Source organism: Lactuca saligna, chromosome 9 (genome assembly GCF_052625555.1).
Source record: "Lactuca saligna cultivar CGN05327 chromosome 9, ASM5262555v1, whole genome shotgun sequence".
Classification (NCBI taxonomy): Eukaryota; Viridiplantae; Streptophyta; class Magnoliopsida; order Asterales; family Asteraceae; genus Lactuca; species Lactuca saligna.
Window position 1 is genome coordinate 22,699,017 of NC_136425.1, and position 18,217 is coordinate 22,717,233.

Sequence of the window (18,217 nt, forward strand, 5' to 3'; positions counted from 1 at the left end):
GAAACAACTTCTTCATTAGTAGGAACCAAAATAGCCTTATCTTGAAAATATGATGAGTCATCAAGATGGTTTTCAAAAGAAGGATAAATGGTCAATATAATTGAATGAATATGGTCACCTGTAGAGCGAATGATAACATCTTCTGGAAATTCAACTTCAGCTTCACCATCATTAGGACCACCAATATTACCTTCACCAATTTTAAGAATCCATTCTGCAAATGCTTTTGTCTCATCCAAATCATTAGTTGGACAACCAACCTGAAGCCTCATGTTTACCGTTAAACGTAACACTGTACATTCACTCCATAATCTTGATGAATGTAACGATGCCTGCACAATATCCGAACGATTACCTCTTTGTATTACTGGAAGAATTTGTCTAAAGTCACCTCCAAATACAATGGTCTTGCCGCCAAACGCTTTATTCCTGTCAGATGAACGGATAATGTCTCTAAGCGTCCTATCAAATGCTTCAAAACAATGACGGTGCATCATCGGAGCTTCATCCCAAATGATAAGTCTTGCTTTGTTAAGTAGTGCAGCAAGATCACTGTCTGGCGCGATAGAATAAAATGAATTCTCGGTCAAGTTAATTGGGATAATAAATCTTGAATGCGCTGTCCTACCACCAGGGAGCAATAGTGCTGCAATTCCACTTGAAGCAACGTTGATAACAATTTCACCTTTGGATCTAATAGCAGCAGACAAGGTTTTCCAAACAAATGTTTTTCCGGTTCCTCCGTAACCATAAAGGAAAAAGACACCACCTTGGTTGTTGTTAACCGCATTCATAACGGTGTGATAAACATTTTTTTGCTCGACATTTAATTTGGAATACAAATCTTGATGCTCAACTTCAATAACACCAGGATCATAGTTAAGCTCATCTTGAATTAACATATTGCATGATTCTTGATTGTATCTATGATCAGGAAACGGCATATTTGGTATTTGCTTCAAACTTAATCCACAAATCAATAATGATTTCTCGATGTATGACAAGGTAAGGTTGAAAATTGCATCCTCTTTTAACTTCAAGCCTGAAAATGCAATATACAACGAAATTAAATATGGTTATAGCTATGTAAATGGCTTATGTTAAGACATTTATAACTACTATAAATGATGTAATTGCGAGTTGGTTTTTTGTGAGTTTTACATGCATAATGTATAAATGATGGAAAACGAACAATTTTTTTGTATAAATGGAAAAAAAAATTGTTGATTATGTTTTATGACAAATTTTTTAAAAAAGGTCATTTTTAAGCAATATAGTTCCGTCCAAGGACCATTTGTATATTAACAATAATTGGGTTGTTTTGGAATCAAATTAAAATGTAGGGAAAACGAAATTTTAGGGCAATTAATACAAATGCAATTCCTGACCCTTTAAATATGACCTATTGTTAAATAGTTTTTATCGGTTTTATTTAAAGTTGAAATTAATTGATTTTCTTTTCAAGAAGAAATTTATTAGTTTGAATAAAAAAACTATAAATTAGTTTATTTACCTCTGACGCCGATTTCTTGTTCACGAACGTGAATGACATCATCAGAAAGACATTGATACGTTTCTTCAAAAACATGAGCAGGACTTGACAAACTATCTGATGTAATCAACATAACAAAGAGAGACCGGCAGAAAGATGCTGTGGCCCAATGATGTGTTTCGTTTATTGACGAAATGTACTCTCTATCATCATCTAATAGACCAAGAGCATAGCAAGCATCTTTGTAAGACTCATGTACAATTCCGTTAATTGTCTTGATATCTTCATAGCTTGTAGGACCCTTGATTTTGTTCAGCAGAATCCGTAGGTAATAAATGTCACCAGCCTTGGGAGAAACGTGGTTTAATCGACCGAGTGCCTTGGACTTGGTTTTTCTTTTTGTCCATATCTTATCTGATTTATTCCAAACATATTTAGTTGGGAATTCAACGTATGACAACTTTCGTGCATCTTCATCATGCTTGTTACATTCCATCCAAGCTAAAAATTGAGAAGCAGCGACAGTCGGTTTAGAAACAACCTGATTAAGATGTTGGTTTGGTTTAAATACAACAGGTTGTTTGTTTTCGAGGTGAAATGACAACCTTTCGACAGGCGGTGTTCGATAATGAATATCATACGCAAAAAGCCTCCAACATGCCTCACATGCGGAAATATAACGACAGTTATAGAACTCACCAATTTCATCATCGTCGTTATTTTGTATTTGTTGTTTTTTCTTTTTTGTTGGATCAACAATAGATGCTGTTATCCTATCCGGTCCTTTGTTAATATACTTAAAAAGATACTTTATCGATCCAACTTGGTTACACCACTCTACATTCATGTGAGCTTGATATTGTTTCATAAGGATCTTATTATATGGAACAACATTCCTGAAAAATCAAGAAAATTTTCATAAACAACATTAAATGATAATTTGAAGTTAACATAGGAAGAACATAAGAAAACATATATAATGAGTAATATGTTTTTATATATTACATTATCCGTTTAAAAATAAAATATTAGTACCATTTTAATTTAAGTTGTTTATTGATATTTATGTATTTAAACATATAATAATATATTTCATAAAAAGAAAAAAAATTTAAGGAATTAAAATTTATTAAATCATTCAAAAGGATTTGTGTATACCTGTTGTCTAAAGAAACACCTTTTTTAAGGACATTATTTCCATCGTTACGTCTCCGGTAAATAGGATAACCATCTTCATCAATATACGTATGATCGGTATATTCCCTTGGAAATCTTTTTGAACATTTGCCTTTTTTCATACACGGCATAAATGGTTGATCGTTGCCACAAGGTCTGTGTATCATGTTATCACAAACAATCTGATACAAATCGGGTTCACTATCCTTGTTTGGCAATTCAGCACATATAACACGGTCTATGTCTTCAGGATTTGGAATTTTAGAATTTTTTTTCCAAAAACAGACATACATGACAATGTGGCAAACCCCTCTTTTGAAACTCAATCGTATATACAACTGTGTGAGCAAAGAAAGCAAGCAGGGTTAAAAGATAAAATTATCAAAAAGTTATAATGTTAATGAGTAAAAAATATATAAGATTGATACCTCCAGCGACTTCACCCAAAGTTTTTTCATCCTTCAATTGACTGATTAATGAATCAAGTTTAATTTTGAAAATTCGTGTCAGAATATCTGGCCTGTCTTCTGGTTTAAGATTCTCGGCTTCAACAAATCTAATGACTTCTGGCCATTTAGGATTACATGTAAGGGTTAAAAAAAGATCTGGATAACCAAACCACTTAACCAGAGTCATCGCATCTAAGTAGTTTTGTTGCATGTAACGGCTGCCGCCAGTAAAAGAAGATGGTATAATAATACGGTTTCCAATCAAAGAAGCATCTTCAATGCCATCTTCAGCTGCCTGGGCCAAGTTGCGATAAGGTGCCACGCGTAAGGTTGGCTGGTTAAACCTAATATAACTAAGTCGTTCATTTTCAACCATTGTATACGAATCAACCAAAAACTGTTGGAATAGTTTTCTTGAACGTAATATCAATGATATTTCATCGGTTCTCTGTTGTATACGATAAGCAAAAAACTCTCGCATGGTCAACCTTATTCGTCCATCAGATTCTGGATCTTCAACACCACGATGTAGTATATCGACTCGAAATCCATCTTCGGCATAAGGGAATAATAAAGGATATTGAAGTGCAAGATACTGCGGATGCAACTCATTAATACGTTGAAGTTGTCGACTTTGCGTTTCCAATACGATATCCCTTGAATCATACCCATCAATGTCACCTATAATGAGGGTAGCTACCTCATTTGTGGTAGGAAGATTATACTGCCTACCATCATTTTCTCTTGACCCAATCAATTTCAACCTAATACGCTCTGTTGGATTTGAACCAAAGCGATCACGTGCCATTCTAAATTGTTTAACCAGTGGATTAATGAAATCCAATAAGCCCATCAACTCGTGAATAGTCCAGAACTCAAGAGAAAACGGATTTGCCATGGACTCATTAGATGTGGTCTTTTTCTTCTTATTAGACCTATAATAATATAATCAAAAAAAGAATGGATATAAATTTTTTGTAGTAATATATATATATATATATATATATATATATATATATATATAATGGAGTTATATAATATAGGGTATTCACACACTCGCATGATTTGAATCTGTTTTGAACCTCATGATCTGTATCATATATGTACAATTGACAAAATCTGGGTGATTCACCATCTTGGGGAAGTAAGCTGCCTGCAATATGATAATTTTGGCCATGCATTCGATAAACATAAGGACCACCTCCTGAGTTAACGGTGTGATCAATCTTTCCAGCCATAGATGTGAATGCGAACATCATATTGTATCGACGTATATTCTGTATAAAGTTTTGACTTTTTTCCGAAAGACCGCTATATAAATCAATCAACAACTGAGGTGGGTGAATCAGACTGGGTAGTTCAACTTTTCCATTGTAACAACAAATGGAATAACATGTTTTCTTTAAATCCTTATTTCCTCGAATTGCTTCTCCCTGCCACACCTTAGCTTTACATACTGAGCAAACATATACAACATCTCCAGAATCCAAATAATCTATAAATAAATAAACAAATTTACGAAATTATATCTGTGGTATGCTATAAATGTAATAGGGGAACGACATTTTAGTTGTCATGACAAATAATTTGTGGTGTGGATATAATACCTTTGCTTATTCCGATATATTTAGAATGATTGTTACCGGTTACATCATTCTGAGTATTTGAAGTAGAAGGAATACATATTTGTGTCTTCTTTTTTGTTGAAATCGGTCTGCCTCTTTTTTTCTTTTCTTTATAGTTAATGCTGGGAGCAACTGAAAAATGTGTAACTGTATGTATGAATAAAATATATAATAAGACAACTGAATGATGAAGTTGATCATTATTAATAGATAAACGATCAAGTTGAACAATATGGGTACCTGAAGGTTCAACGAAATCTTCATTCAACTCAAATAATGGAATATCTTGTGTATTAAATCGTTTCGGTTTCGTTGTTGTTGAATGAGTTGTGTTGTGCTGAATTGTATCTTGGTTGTTAGAAAAGTTTGGAGGTAATTCGGTAAAGTTTTGAGCAACTCGACCATTAGGGGGTACGAAGAAACTATTTTCTGAAAAATGAAAATTTGGATGATAATATAGCAAAATATATAAATAAAATATATTAATTTAATACACATAAAAAAATAAAAAAATACAATACAAAAGAGACATAACATATAAGAAAATGTACCTTTCTGAGAATTTCTTTGTATTGTCTGAGATGATGGTGTTTTGAAAGCATTCGATAAAGAGGGTGAATGAACTAAAGTGGAAAAGTATATATAAAACATAAAATTAAATAAGATAATAAAGGAAAAATGTAGTTACCGAAATTAGATATTATAGACCTATATGTATTAAAAAAGATCGTTATACAAATTAGATATTATAGACATATATGTATTAAAAATTAAATGTTAAAAGTTTATATATTGAGAAGTTAAAATTGACGTTATATGATTTAAGAAGTGTATGTAAATATAATATAAAAGAAATTAAGAATACTTTACCTTGATTTGTTAGGTGTGAAAGTGGCGTTCTTGGGGAAATAAATGTGGATTGAACATTCGGTCGTATGATGTTATGAGACGGGGTAGCCTTAGATAATTCGGAAAGGTTTAGAGCAACTCGACAATTAGGTGGTATGAAAAAATTATTTTCTGAAATGAAGATTCGTATCATAAACGGAGGAGAAATATTAAAAAAATATTAATAGTACAATAGATAAACAAATATAAAAACAAAAGTGTAATATAAAAGATGCATAACATATAAGAAAATGTACCTTTGTGGGATATTGTTTGTAATGTTGAATGTGATGATGGTTTTAGAGCATTGGATGAAGATGATGCATTCACTAAAGAAAGAGTGGTATGTATATCAAAAACTCAAATGAAATATAAAGAGAAATGAGTTATACAAATTGAACATTATAAACACTCAAGCACTTCAAATATAAACAGAATGCTTAAATATGAATCTTACCATTTGTGATGTCAAACAGTGGTGTTGTTGGGGAAGTGTTGTTGGGTGACACATTAGTAACAAACCTTGTAGGTTTTTTCTTTCCCGAAGCATTTGAAATGTTAGTCATTTCAATATGTTTGATAATTTTTACATTCTTAGACATATATATATATATATATATATATATATATATACTACTTATAAAAGAAATCTAACTATTTCTATAAATAGATTGAATATAATAATATTATTTTTTTAAGACGTCCAAACTATTAAGCTTGAAGTACAACCCATTTATAATATAATAATATTAAAACTTTAACCATATTCTTTATCCCTTAAAAATCTCGTATCAAATTAATAGAAGAATTCATTTGCAAATTGAACCCGTCAATCTCAACACTTCAACCATTTGAAGCAGTCAATGTCAACAATTTATAGAAGATCTCTTCTCTCACATTGGTAACAAACAATCTCATAATATCTATCTTCGTAATCCCTTCAAAGTAAGAAATATACGCACACTCTCTCGAAGAACCCTAACCAGTAACCAAGACAGTATAACCACCACCACCACAGCCGCTCTGCCTCCTTTCGCCTTCAATCAACCACTATCACGACTACCGCCCTTCCTCTCACCCACGACATGAACTTTCTTTTGGAACATAACATTTTTCTTTAAAAAAATATCGTTGAAAGAAGCTATTTGTCCCCGCCGCTGTGCGCGGGTAACGGCTAGTATATATATATATATATATATATATATATATATATATATATATATATATATATATATATATATATATATATATAGTGATGATGATGATTTCTAACACTTTAAATAAGGGAACTGGATATTTCAAAAGATTTAAATTTGGTAAAAAATAAATATTGCATATAGTTAAATAAAGTAATGAAATATTAGTTGGGTTTAACTTAGGTAAAAAATAAAGTCTTCATATAATTATGGAGGGAATAAATGCATTATAGAAAAATTGATTTTGTTTACATATTCCATGATTTTATTCTGTTACCATATGAAAACGATGAATATTTATTCAAATAAAGTTTAAATTTGACTTTAACAAATAAAAGTAGGTGAAATATCATATATATATATATATATATATATATATATATATATATATATATATATATATATATATATATATATATATATATATATATAAAATAGGTAACTGAATATCACAAGGCTTTAAATTTGGTAAAAAATAAAGCATGAATATAATTATGGTAGGAATAAATAAAATATAGATGACATGTATTTTGAATACTTAGACTATGATTTTATTCTGTTACCATATGTAAACGATGTATATTTATGCAAATAAAATTTAAATTCCATTTAGAATATAAAGTAAGTGCATTAGCATATATAAAGAAATTCTTAATTTTCGTGTGTGTCTATATATATATATATATATATATATATATATATATATATATATATAATCAAATGATGAATGAAAGAAAAAAGAAAGAAAATACGCATTAAATCAAAAGAGTTCCATAACTTGAAATTTGTCATGACCTCCAATTGTATCATTGTGTACACACCAAATAAAAACTCAATACAATTTTAAAAACAACCAAAAGATCAATAAACTGAGAATTAAAAATGCGACACACAAAAGATTAAAAAGAAAATGTCTATAAACATATCGAAGATGATATGTAAAATTTTGATGGGTGGCTTGATATTAGTCCAACTTTTCCAACTTTGGGATCTTCAAGGTATCCCGTACAACATAAGTTTTTGAAGAAGACCACTCCAAAGACTCATTGTTGGCATCAATCTCAATAGGGCGCTTCCCCATACTCGATGATGGTGTTACAGCTTCAAGGTCAACAACATCAAGATTGTGATCATGCACAGAATTGGTATTTTCCTGTAGATAACAGAAAATAATAAATATCGATAAAGAAAAATATAAAACAAAACATACCATATTTGCATAAAGTTATGAAAAATGAAAGAAAAATATATTGAAGAGAGGGCACAGGGTTTGACTTTGGAAATATATGAGACAGTTACCAACCTTATTTGGCTTGTTAACAGGAGTACCATTATCATTTATATGATCATGTTGATGATTTGATGACCTTTTTGTCACCTCATCAAGAACCCTTTCATCATCGGTTAACTTATGCACAGTGTAAGCACGATAGTTGTTCTGCAGATTGAACATGGAAATCTGAACTTTGAAGACAAACTTCTTATTTAGAAGAATTTTGAACTCATCAGGTATCTGTTGTCGGCCTTGATCCTAATTTACATTATAAAATGTTTGGAAAAGTTAAAGAATAAAAATCATATATGTCAATCATTTAAATAACGGAGATATTTTATGAAACCTTAGCTATTTTGTCCATCAACCATTGGTTTCCACGATGAATAAGATCTTTTACATGACGCTCAAACAATACAAACGAAGAAGAGCCACTTTCATCTTGCACACAAACTACTATCCTAATCCTAAAAATTATAACATAGTACTTATATTTAGCTTGACATACACAATGAAATATATGAAAATTGTAAAATACATGCATAGTCTTCGAGATAATAATTACTTACTTTCCAAATACATCCGAGACAAATCCACAACCATCACAGTGAAAAGGGCCAGCATCAACATCATCATGATTTTTAGTAACTTTTTTAGAACAATCACGGCAATAAAATGAATACCAACCATCATCCATATCAAAACCAATAATGGTAGCGATAATGGTTAAACCAACTTCCTGTTTCATATATAGGAGAAAAAAGGAATCATATTAAAATATTATTTCATATAAATTGTAGATATAAAATCAAAACAATAATAGAATGCGGAAACTGTTATATAAAAATGTTAAGTAAACCTCATTAAAATCAGGAATTTCATCAATGTTTTTTATTTGAAAACGGAGGTAGTAATCCTCTGGATTATCCACAACGGTATCTGAGTTGAGCTGGGATGTACGGCTAGAAGACTCAACATTTGTATCCAAAGCATTAATTCTACATAAACAAATAGTGAAGTTATTCAACAAAAGTAATGATTTAGTAAGATAAATGTGTTAAAAATGTTAAATAACATACTTTGATTTGAACTCCAAAATCTGAGGCATATCATCATTTATATGCAATCTAGACCCAAACAAACAATTACCAACTTGAGGCTGACCTGCAAGAAAAAAGAAAATTAATATTGTCAGTAATTACTTTGAAGTTGAAATGATAATTTGTTGTAAAAAACACTTACCACCCCAAATTTTGAGTTTGGCCAAATGTAGCAGGATAATAACAGGAGCAGTGTCATTATTATGTTGTGAAATGTAAGTATTCAACTTCATTGCAAAACTGCCCCACAAAGCGACTGCAATTCTCGTACCACTAAATATGCATGGTGGTTATTAATGAAAGATAAATATAAACGGGGGAATGTGTAATAATAATACGAATGTGTACCTTAAATCCTGAGCAACCATATTCATTAACCTTTTCTCTCTTCCATACTCAACAATGACTCGCATGGGATCACTTGACACAACTTCACCTAGAAAATCTATGTGAAAAATTTAATAAATTAGTAATAATAACCCAAATGTGTATTACATTAAAAATTGAAGTATAGAAATAAGTTAAACTAACAACATAACATACCAAATGCAACACGAGTGTCAAAGTTCCTGGCTAGCAAATCTGGGAAAGAGATAAAATGATAAGGATCTACTGTATCAACAAAATCATTGGATACACGAACTTTCGTGGTTTTGTAGAAATTGATTTTATGTTTATGAGGTACAAGCATGTATTCGCTTTGATTGCTAGCCATAGCGAAGTTACTGATCTTCCGGACAGCTCCTTCATCGAATAGGGATTCAAATACTGGAATAAGATTTTTTTTATTGTAGCTTGAATTCTACTTCCCTGTAGGTGACAATGAAAGATAAAAAAGTGCAAAAAATGTATTAAAAAACGGAACAATAACAGATTTCATTACATAGACTAAACTTTATTATTAAAAATAATAAAGTTGTTTATTAAAATTGTATGAATAGAAGTAAAAAAGTATAACATCTCTCGAATTTCAACTTTTTTTGAATAGAGATAACATAAGAAATTGATAATTTTAAAAAACAAATGGTGTAAAAACAGTACCTCCTGGTCGATTAAAATCATGTCCAGGCTTGTGACTATATTAGGATTGTTTACATAGGTCGGCTTCCAAAGCATGACGACTTTAACACGTATGTTCCAAGACTCTTTAGATGCGTTGATTTCAGCAACCTTATCAAAGATGACCTGATCTGCATTGTTAGATGCCATGGAATACTATTATCTGCAATGGAAGGGGATAATTGTTTAGAGAGAATTTTGGTTTGTAATGAAAAATCGTAGACAGTATATTTATAGGGAAAAAAATTGGTTAATGCTGATATCACATAAACATTTTAGAATGTAATATCACTTCCATACTTAAGATATGTTTTAATTATGGTATGATATCCAAAATGATATCAGTATATCATGTCAAATATAAATATAAAAATAATAAATTCATACCATATTTAAGATAATATTTACCATATAAAAAACTGTAAATTTGAAAAGTTTGAAGAATAAGGAAATTATATAATAAATATACAATATTTTCATAAATATGGTATGATATCGAAAATAAACTCAATATAAGATGTTTAATATATTTAGAAAATATAGGAAAATATATATTTGGTTAATGCTGATATGGAATAAAGATTATGGAATGTAATATCATGTCCATACTTAAAAGATGTTTTATATACGATATGATATCCTAAATAATATCAGTATACCATCTCAAATATAAGTAGACAAATAGATAAAATCATAGTATCATTTAAAATAGAATAATTACTATATAAAAAACTGTAAATTTGAAAAGTTTGTAGAATAAGGAAAAAATATAATAAATATATACCATATTTAAGATAATATTTTTACCATATAAAAAACTATAAATTTGAAAAGGTTGTAGTATAAGGAAATTATATAACAAAATCATACTATCATGTACTATATAATAATTACCATACGAACATCTCTTTGAAAACATTTTAGAAAGAGGCATAGTTAATTAATTACATCATACAAGTTGAGGTTGTAGCCTCCTGCCCTTCTTTATGGTAAGAATCTGTCATCACCTTATAAACATCTCTTTGAATTGCTTTCGACAAATAATTCAGAAAGAAAAACATATTTTATTTAAAGGAACACTCATACTATTATTGATCGGTGTTGCGACAACGAATAGTACTATCATGGTGACATTGAGACTTTGGTTAGGAAAGACCCTTCTTTCCAAAAAAAACAACAACACGATAAGATATATGTTTATTTATATAAAATTAATTCACTTGTTTGAGATTGGATGAAACGGGTTAAGTAAACCTAAAACCAAAACTACTATTATTTTGTTTAGCGTTCAAATGTATCATTTGGTAGGTTAAGTACTATTAAAAATTAGTTACATATAACAAACAAAATTTTAAAAAAAATGTAAGGTGACAAAACAACGTATGCATATATTTCTTGGATAATTACATTTTGTGTGAAGTTAAAAAGGTATTCAAATTATTAGCATTACCTCCAATTTAGCTTTAAAAAGGTCAAGTGCAGGTCCAGTCCTACTAAGATGTGGGATCATGTCCACACCAAACATACCCTCTAATTGTCATGCCTTATGCAGCTGCACCTTTTCTGACAGCATCCACAGCCACAGCAAGTGAAATGTACAAGAAAGTGAAATGTAGATTGGGTTGGTAAACCTGAAGGTAACAGTGGTCACTGTAGGGTTTTGCATTTTCTTGAGACTCAAGAGGGCAATACTGCCTTTCGGTCTGTTTAAGATGCAAATGAAAGCACATTACATAAGTGCAGGATGCAGTAAACCCACCATGAAAGTGCAATGGTTGTGAGAGCACAAATGCTTACAGGAATAATAACAGACTGAGAGTAGCCATGAAGACGACAATCAAATACCTGTCACATAAATAAGCAGAAATGAGCATACCATTGACCCAATCTAACCAACAGTAACCAAAAAGCACCCAGAAGTACCAAACATCGCCGACAAAAGAGGTTATCAAGAGAATCTAAGGAAGCACTAAGGCTTTTGTCCAAAGATATGTTCCTATGATGCTCATGGTCTGTATAAGTACACACATCTCGGTTTACTTTCTCTTCTTCTTCTTTTGTCTTCGGCATGATATATGCCTCCTACATCACAGAAGAAGCACGGAAAGAGAATATTATTAGAACCAAGTATATGGAAGAGTAGTAGATTTCTGAAGTATTGGAATTTGATAAAGGTGGGATTGGAAAGAACCCTAAAAAATCTATGTCAAAATTACAAAAAATGTCAATGAAAGAGTTCGAATCAATTAAATTCCGAGAAATTCGCAGACCAATTGAAGATAACTTACCTTAATGAAGTCGCAGATGCTTGAACGGATTGAACACTATTCTTCGAAATCCCTGAATTGGGTATCTGCAAGTTCCAGTTCTTCCACATTGGAGGACGAAACAGAGTGATCGGTCTACAAGATTTAGACAAAGAAGTAGAAGCGAATGGATTGACTGTTTCTTAAGATAGGAAGAAGAGACAGAGTAAACGACGAACGAAAGGGAACATTACACAACGGGGTATTGGGTGGAAGGAAGATGACGTGAGCAAATGATCCAAAGGTCTAGAATATAAGATTGAAATGCATTGAATGGCCCTGATAAGATATATGTTTATTTATATAAAATTAATTCACTTGTTTGAGATTGGAAGAAGCACTTGAAGTTCCTGTAATCAATGAAAGATATTTGCAGATCGATACATTAATAAACCTGTGTAAGTGATAAAGAGAGGCCTGAGAAAAGGAGATCGCTTACACGGCGGAGGAGGTGTCCGGCGAATTCAAGAGAAAATAATTGAGAAGTGGAGAATCTGATGGAGAAATAAGAGAAGAAAGTGAGGAAATGGAGGAGATAATAGGGCTCCGACACCATGGCGAACAGTATGTTCATTGTTATATCGTAATACTGAGTGCGATCAACATCGGATTCACCGTTATTGGTGTTCTTCCCTTTCTTCCCCATGATTCCTAGGGTTTTCAGATAGCCGGAAGTGGGGGTTTCTGCTAAATCAGCCGCTGTAAATCTCTGATTTGATTTGGAAGGTTAATAAGCAGCATCTTTTACCTTTATTTAGCCATGGCTGAGAGATATTTATAACATAATCACAGATTCGATTAACGCAATCAAGCCTTCAAGAATCAACTATGTTGATGCCTGCACCGATATTTTTGTTGAGAAAATCGATTCCATGTATTAGGAATGAATCGTTAGTAAGTATTTTTATTTGTAGGCTTGTGAATTTATTTTTGGGTGAGGATGATGTCAGCAAAATGATCCTAAGGTGGAGATTAAAGGAGGAAAATGCAATCAAGGGTTGATGTTTCTTCATTGAAGAATTTAAGGTTTTGTTTTAGTAATATTTAGAGATTGTAACATGTCTTATTTGTATTAGATGGTTAAAAAGATATATAAAAATAAAAATATAAGGATATTTAAATTTTCGAAAGAAAAATATACATTTCAAATTTTAATAAAAAATATTGAATTTTATTTATTTTATTATATAATATAAAGAATTACCGGCACCAAAACTCTATAAACTTTTGTGTTTAAGTCATGGTTGTTAAAATCGTGATTTTGATCGAATGACCATACAATCTTACAATCCTACCTACGTAAATCGATCCCGGTCTTACTTAGATTGTTTTTCGGTAGAATCGTAAGATTAGATTGGAAGATCATAGGATCGTTAATATATATATATATATATATATATATATATATATATATATATATATATATATATATATATATATATATATATATATATATAATCAAATATTTTTTCGGACTAACAACGTAAAATACTCATTTTAAATTGTTTATCGTAAAATAATGTATTCAAAATGTATTTTTTATATTTTAAAAAATTTGTTGTTAACTGGATGGTTAATTGGTGGATTAATATGTATTTTTTATATTTTAAAATGTTTTGGTGCGATCTTATGATCTGATTCAATTTTACGATTACGATCTTGCAAAACAGAAAATGATCATAATAAGATCCCGATCTTAACAACTTTGGTTTAAATGATTTTTGTTCCCTTTTAAACCGTTAAATTAAAAAAGTGATATATCATCTTCTCTTCTAATCTAATAAATAAAGATCTTTTTGTCGCTTGTCATATTCTCTTTATTTTGACACATCATTTTCTTATAATTTTGATTTACTTATTTTTTAAAATATTTTTTAAGATTTTTTTTAATTGACACCTAAGAGTATCAATATAAAGTTTATTAAGACTTTCTAAAAGAAACATTTTTTCCATAATTTATTTCAAAAAATTATGTCTCTATACAGACCCTGTAACGTCTCAAAAATTAAGGCAAAAAATTTCAATTTTTAGAACCATAAAACCATAATAATATCAATATATAACCAAATCATTTGAATACATCATAGTCAAAGAAAATGCAGAACAATGTGGTGTGTACGATGCGATCACCCCGAACTCTTTTTTTTGGATCCGAAAGTACCTGAAACATAAACTAAAAATCGTAAGCACAAAGCTTAGTGAGTTTTCCAAAACACCACATACCATACATATCAAACATATAACGGGCTCCGCCCAACATCGATCCCCGCTCGAAATAGATATGTCAGAAATATGAGATGGGCCCCGCCTCATCACATTCATCAAGCCTCACCCGGTATACATATAAACACATAAACACATACAAGAATCACATAGATAAATAACATACAATATACTCATCAGTCCTCGCCCGATATACATATCATATATCATACATGCAAGAGTTACGAAGACAACTAGCATCCTAATCATAGTAAACCATGGATCGACATTGGTGTCTTCGACCCGCCAAGCACAATGAGGAAACTCACCTCAAGCTGTTGAATATCTCAGATAAAAGCTCGGATTGTTGATCCGGAAAATCCCCTTACTAAACCCAATTAATAATTGGTTCACCAGCCATACTCGAATCCTAGTCCGATGTCTAACACTTGTATGATAAACTGAGAGATTTATGTTGGTATTCATAATTGTTTAAAAAATAAAAAATCTAACTATTTATAGCCGTTAGAGAGGTGATGGATGCATTAAATGGTTGAAGCAAGGTCGACGGAGGAAACCCGCATGCCTACGGTCCCACACAAGGTGGGCGGTGTTTTCCCGTTGTTCCCTTTGTTGGTTTGATCTTCTTTTCTATTCTTAATTATTTTCTATAAAAATATATATATAAAAATATCAACGTTGAATTAAGCAGACATTTTCCATAATGTTTTCTTTTTCATTATTATAAATTATTTAACAACTTTTTAAAAGGCAAACAACATTAAAATTAATTGAATCATTTAGAAGTTCATTCAAAAATTAAAATGTTGAATTACTATATACAAGAACTACAAAGAGCCATGACAAGGGGATTACAACAAAATTCTAGGCAACTTTAAATATGGCATGTTAAGTTATTGAACTACATTAAAAACAACATTACAAAGATGAAATATAAGATGTGAAAATGTATGCTCGAGCGTGTTATGTCACCTTCGTTATACTTTTTCTTCTGTTACATAAGGGTCATATTCATCTCATTATCATCTCAATTTTACAATGATTCATGGTTTTGTGCCACACAAAAGGAGTGGTCACCAAATAAAAACTTAAAACTTTCGGCTTCATCATTGTTTAAAATATTGTACGTTTACTGTAATACCAACCCCGATAACAACTTCAATTATAATTTGAAATTCTTCAGAGGACGAAGATGAATATATTTTCAAATGAGAAGAGAGACTCGGTAAAATAATAAGGGTTGTGAGTATTTATAGAACATAAACTTTGAAAAAAAATAATTAAAAATTAAATGAAAGTAGCCATTTGGAAGAAAAGAAGTGTAATAAATAAGAAGAGACACTCGCCAAAGAATATCAGAGTTTGGCTCTACTATGATGGGAATCGTAGACCAGGACGTTGTGTGGGCCACGGTTTAGGTGGCGAACTGATGTGCCACCCACACCCACACCCCCATAGCCTAATTAAGAATCAAAATATTATAAACTATTTTTATGAAGTTGGTTATCCCCTAAAAGCAAGGTTTTGAAAACCGGACCGGAGACCGAATCGGTCGTCTTACTGATTCGATGGTTCAAGTGGTCCAACCGATCGGACCGGTCTCAAAAACCGAAAAAACCGGATGATGTCATAATTATATTTAATTATATAAAAATACAAAAAATGAAAAAATATATATTTTTTAAAATTTCCGGTTTTGACCGGTTCAACCGCACCGGTTTTTACTGGTTCGACCGGTTTTTACCGGTTTTCACCGGTTCAAACAGATACCGGTTTTTTGATCTTTATGAATCGGATCCGGGACCGGTTCCCGGTTGAACCGGTCGAACCGGCCGGTCCGGTCCGGTTTTCAAAACATGGTCTAAAAGGGACGGAGAGCACATTGAAAAGTTTAATGCTAAAGAAGACGAGCAATATATATTCCTAGAAAATAATTAATAGTGTTTAGAAAATTAGAAAATTGTCATGGAGTCGTCACAATTCGAAGGGTAAACTATGTGAAAAAATATTCAAAACAGCAATTAGGCTCAGGCCTATATATTCAAAATATTTGCCAAAACAATCAATTAATTTAATGTTATCATAACCCTAAATTTGTAATATATTCCAAACAATCCCTATGTCAAGAAAAAAAAAAATCTCTATACTGATAAACCTTGACCCTTACAAATAGGGCACACATTTTGCCGAACCAACCATTGTGTGATGCATCTTGGGTGATATCGATGTTTGCATGGAAGCACCGCTACTCTCTCATTGCTTTCGAATTCAACTTGGCATACCACACAAAGCTCACCTTCTTCCTCTTCTTCTTCTTCACAATACTTGGTTACTTGTAGGTTCTCGGAGATGAGTTTCTTGGTCAATCCACTGCATGACACGTTATTTGCTGCTTGTTCAAAGCTCTCGTCGATGGCTACTTGTATAAAAGAAACTTCATCAACGTCGTAGATATGTCTTTCAGACGTGGTTTGGAAGGTAGCGGTGGAGGAAGATGATTGTGGTTGACGAATATAATACTCATTGATGTCGTCATAGTTAACAATAACAGCCCCGTTTTCATATAGTAACCATTCATACGGGTAGTGAATAGGATGATAATTTTGCAAGCCTCGAAGGACAGTATCATGATCGGGTACAGAATGGTCTTCAAGTCCTACAAAATCAATATGGTAGAAAATATAGGCACGTATAGGGGTGTCATCGAGGTACAATAAGATTGGGGTAAGCATATCAAGATCGACATCCATGGAAACAAAAGAAGTTGCAGAAGGAGAAGAAGAAGAAGAAGAAAAAGAAGATGGTCGTCAATGGTGAAGTTCCAGAACAAGACGGTGGGTGTTGATGGGCACAGAAGGGATGTGATGAGCGAGGAGTGTTAAATAGGAATATTAGATGGCGTGATTTTATATAAGGAAGTTTTTAGATTGCGCGTCATCAACAAATCCCATGAATAAATGTCTCCAACTAAATGACGGTATCGGCCATTAATTATCGTCCGATCCAAATCCAAGTACACTTTCCATATTCTTAATTTACCCAGTTAATAAAGATCTCGTGATATATATATATATATATATATATATATATATATATATATATATATATATATATATATATATATATATATATATATATATATATATATATATATATATATATATATATATATACCACCTATATTTTGTGAGACCGTAAGACGCATTTTTTTAATTTTTTTTTAATTTTTTTATATTTTTTTTAGTTAATTCATGTTCCGAAAATAATATTTAAAAAAAGAATTTTTTGATATTTCCATTTATTTTGCATTTTAAAATTATTTTTAGAATATGTACAGTGTAATATTCTATTTAGAATATTTCACGTATTTTTCAAAAAAAATAGAAATTTTTTTTATTTTTTTTAGTTAATTCAAGTTCTGAAAATAATA

General features: G+C 31.3%; 2 protein-coding genes across 2 annotated transcripts; both read right to left on the reverse strand.

Moving 5' to 3' along the window:
* Window positions 1–15: 15 nt before the first annotated feature.
* On the reverse strand, window positions 16–6,196 carry LOC145016081 (uncharacterized). Its single transcript, XM_078974506.1, has 11 exons — window positions 6,088–6,196; window positions 5,888–5,959; window positions 5,294–5,365; window positions 4,983–5,171; window positions 4,725–4,889; window positions 4,225–4,612; window positions 3,097–4,052; window positions 2,651–2,912; window positions 1,514–2,388; window positions 119–1,042; window positions 16–35 (listed from the first exon to the last, which is right to left on the reverse strand). Exons 1-11 carry the CDS (start codon window positions 6,194–6,196, stop codon window positions 16–18), a joined length of 4,032 nt encoding a protein of 1,343 aa, XP_078830632.1.
* A 1,467-nt stretch (window positions 6,197–7,663) lies between these two features.
* Window positions 7,664–8,829, reverse strand: LOC145017945 (uncharacterized). Its single transcript, XM_078975892.1, has 4 exons — window positions 8,669–8,829; window positions 8,446–8,566; window positions 8,130–8,357; window positions 7,664–7,979 (listed from the first exon to the last, which is right to left on the reverse strand). The coding sequence occupies exons 1-4, from the start codon at window positions 8,794–8,796 to the stop codon at window positions 7,791–7,793; spliced, it is 666 nt and encodes a 221-aa protein (XP_078832018.1). The 5' UTR covers window positions 8,797–8,829; the 3' UTR covers window positions 7,664–7,790.
* Window positions 8,830–18,217: the final 9,388 nt, after the last annotated feature.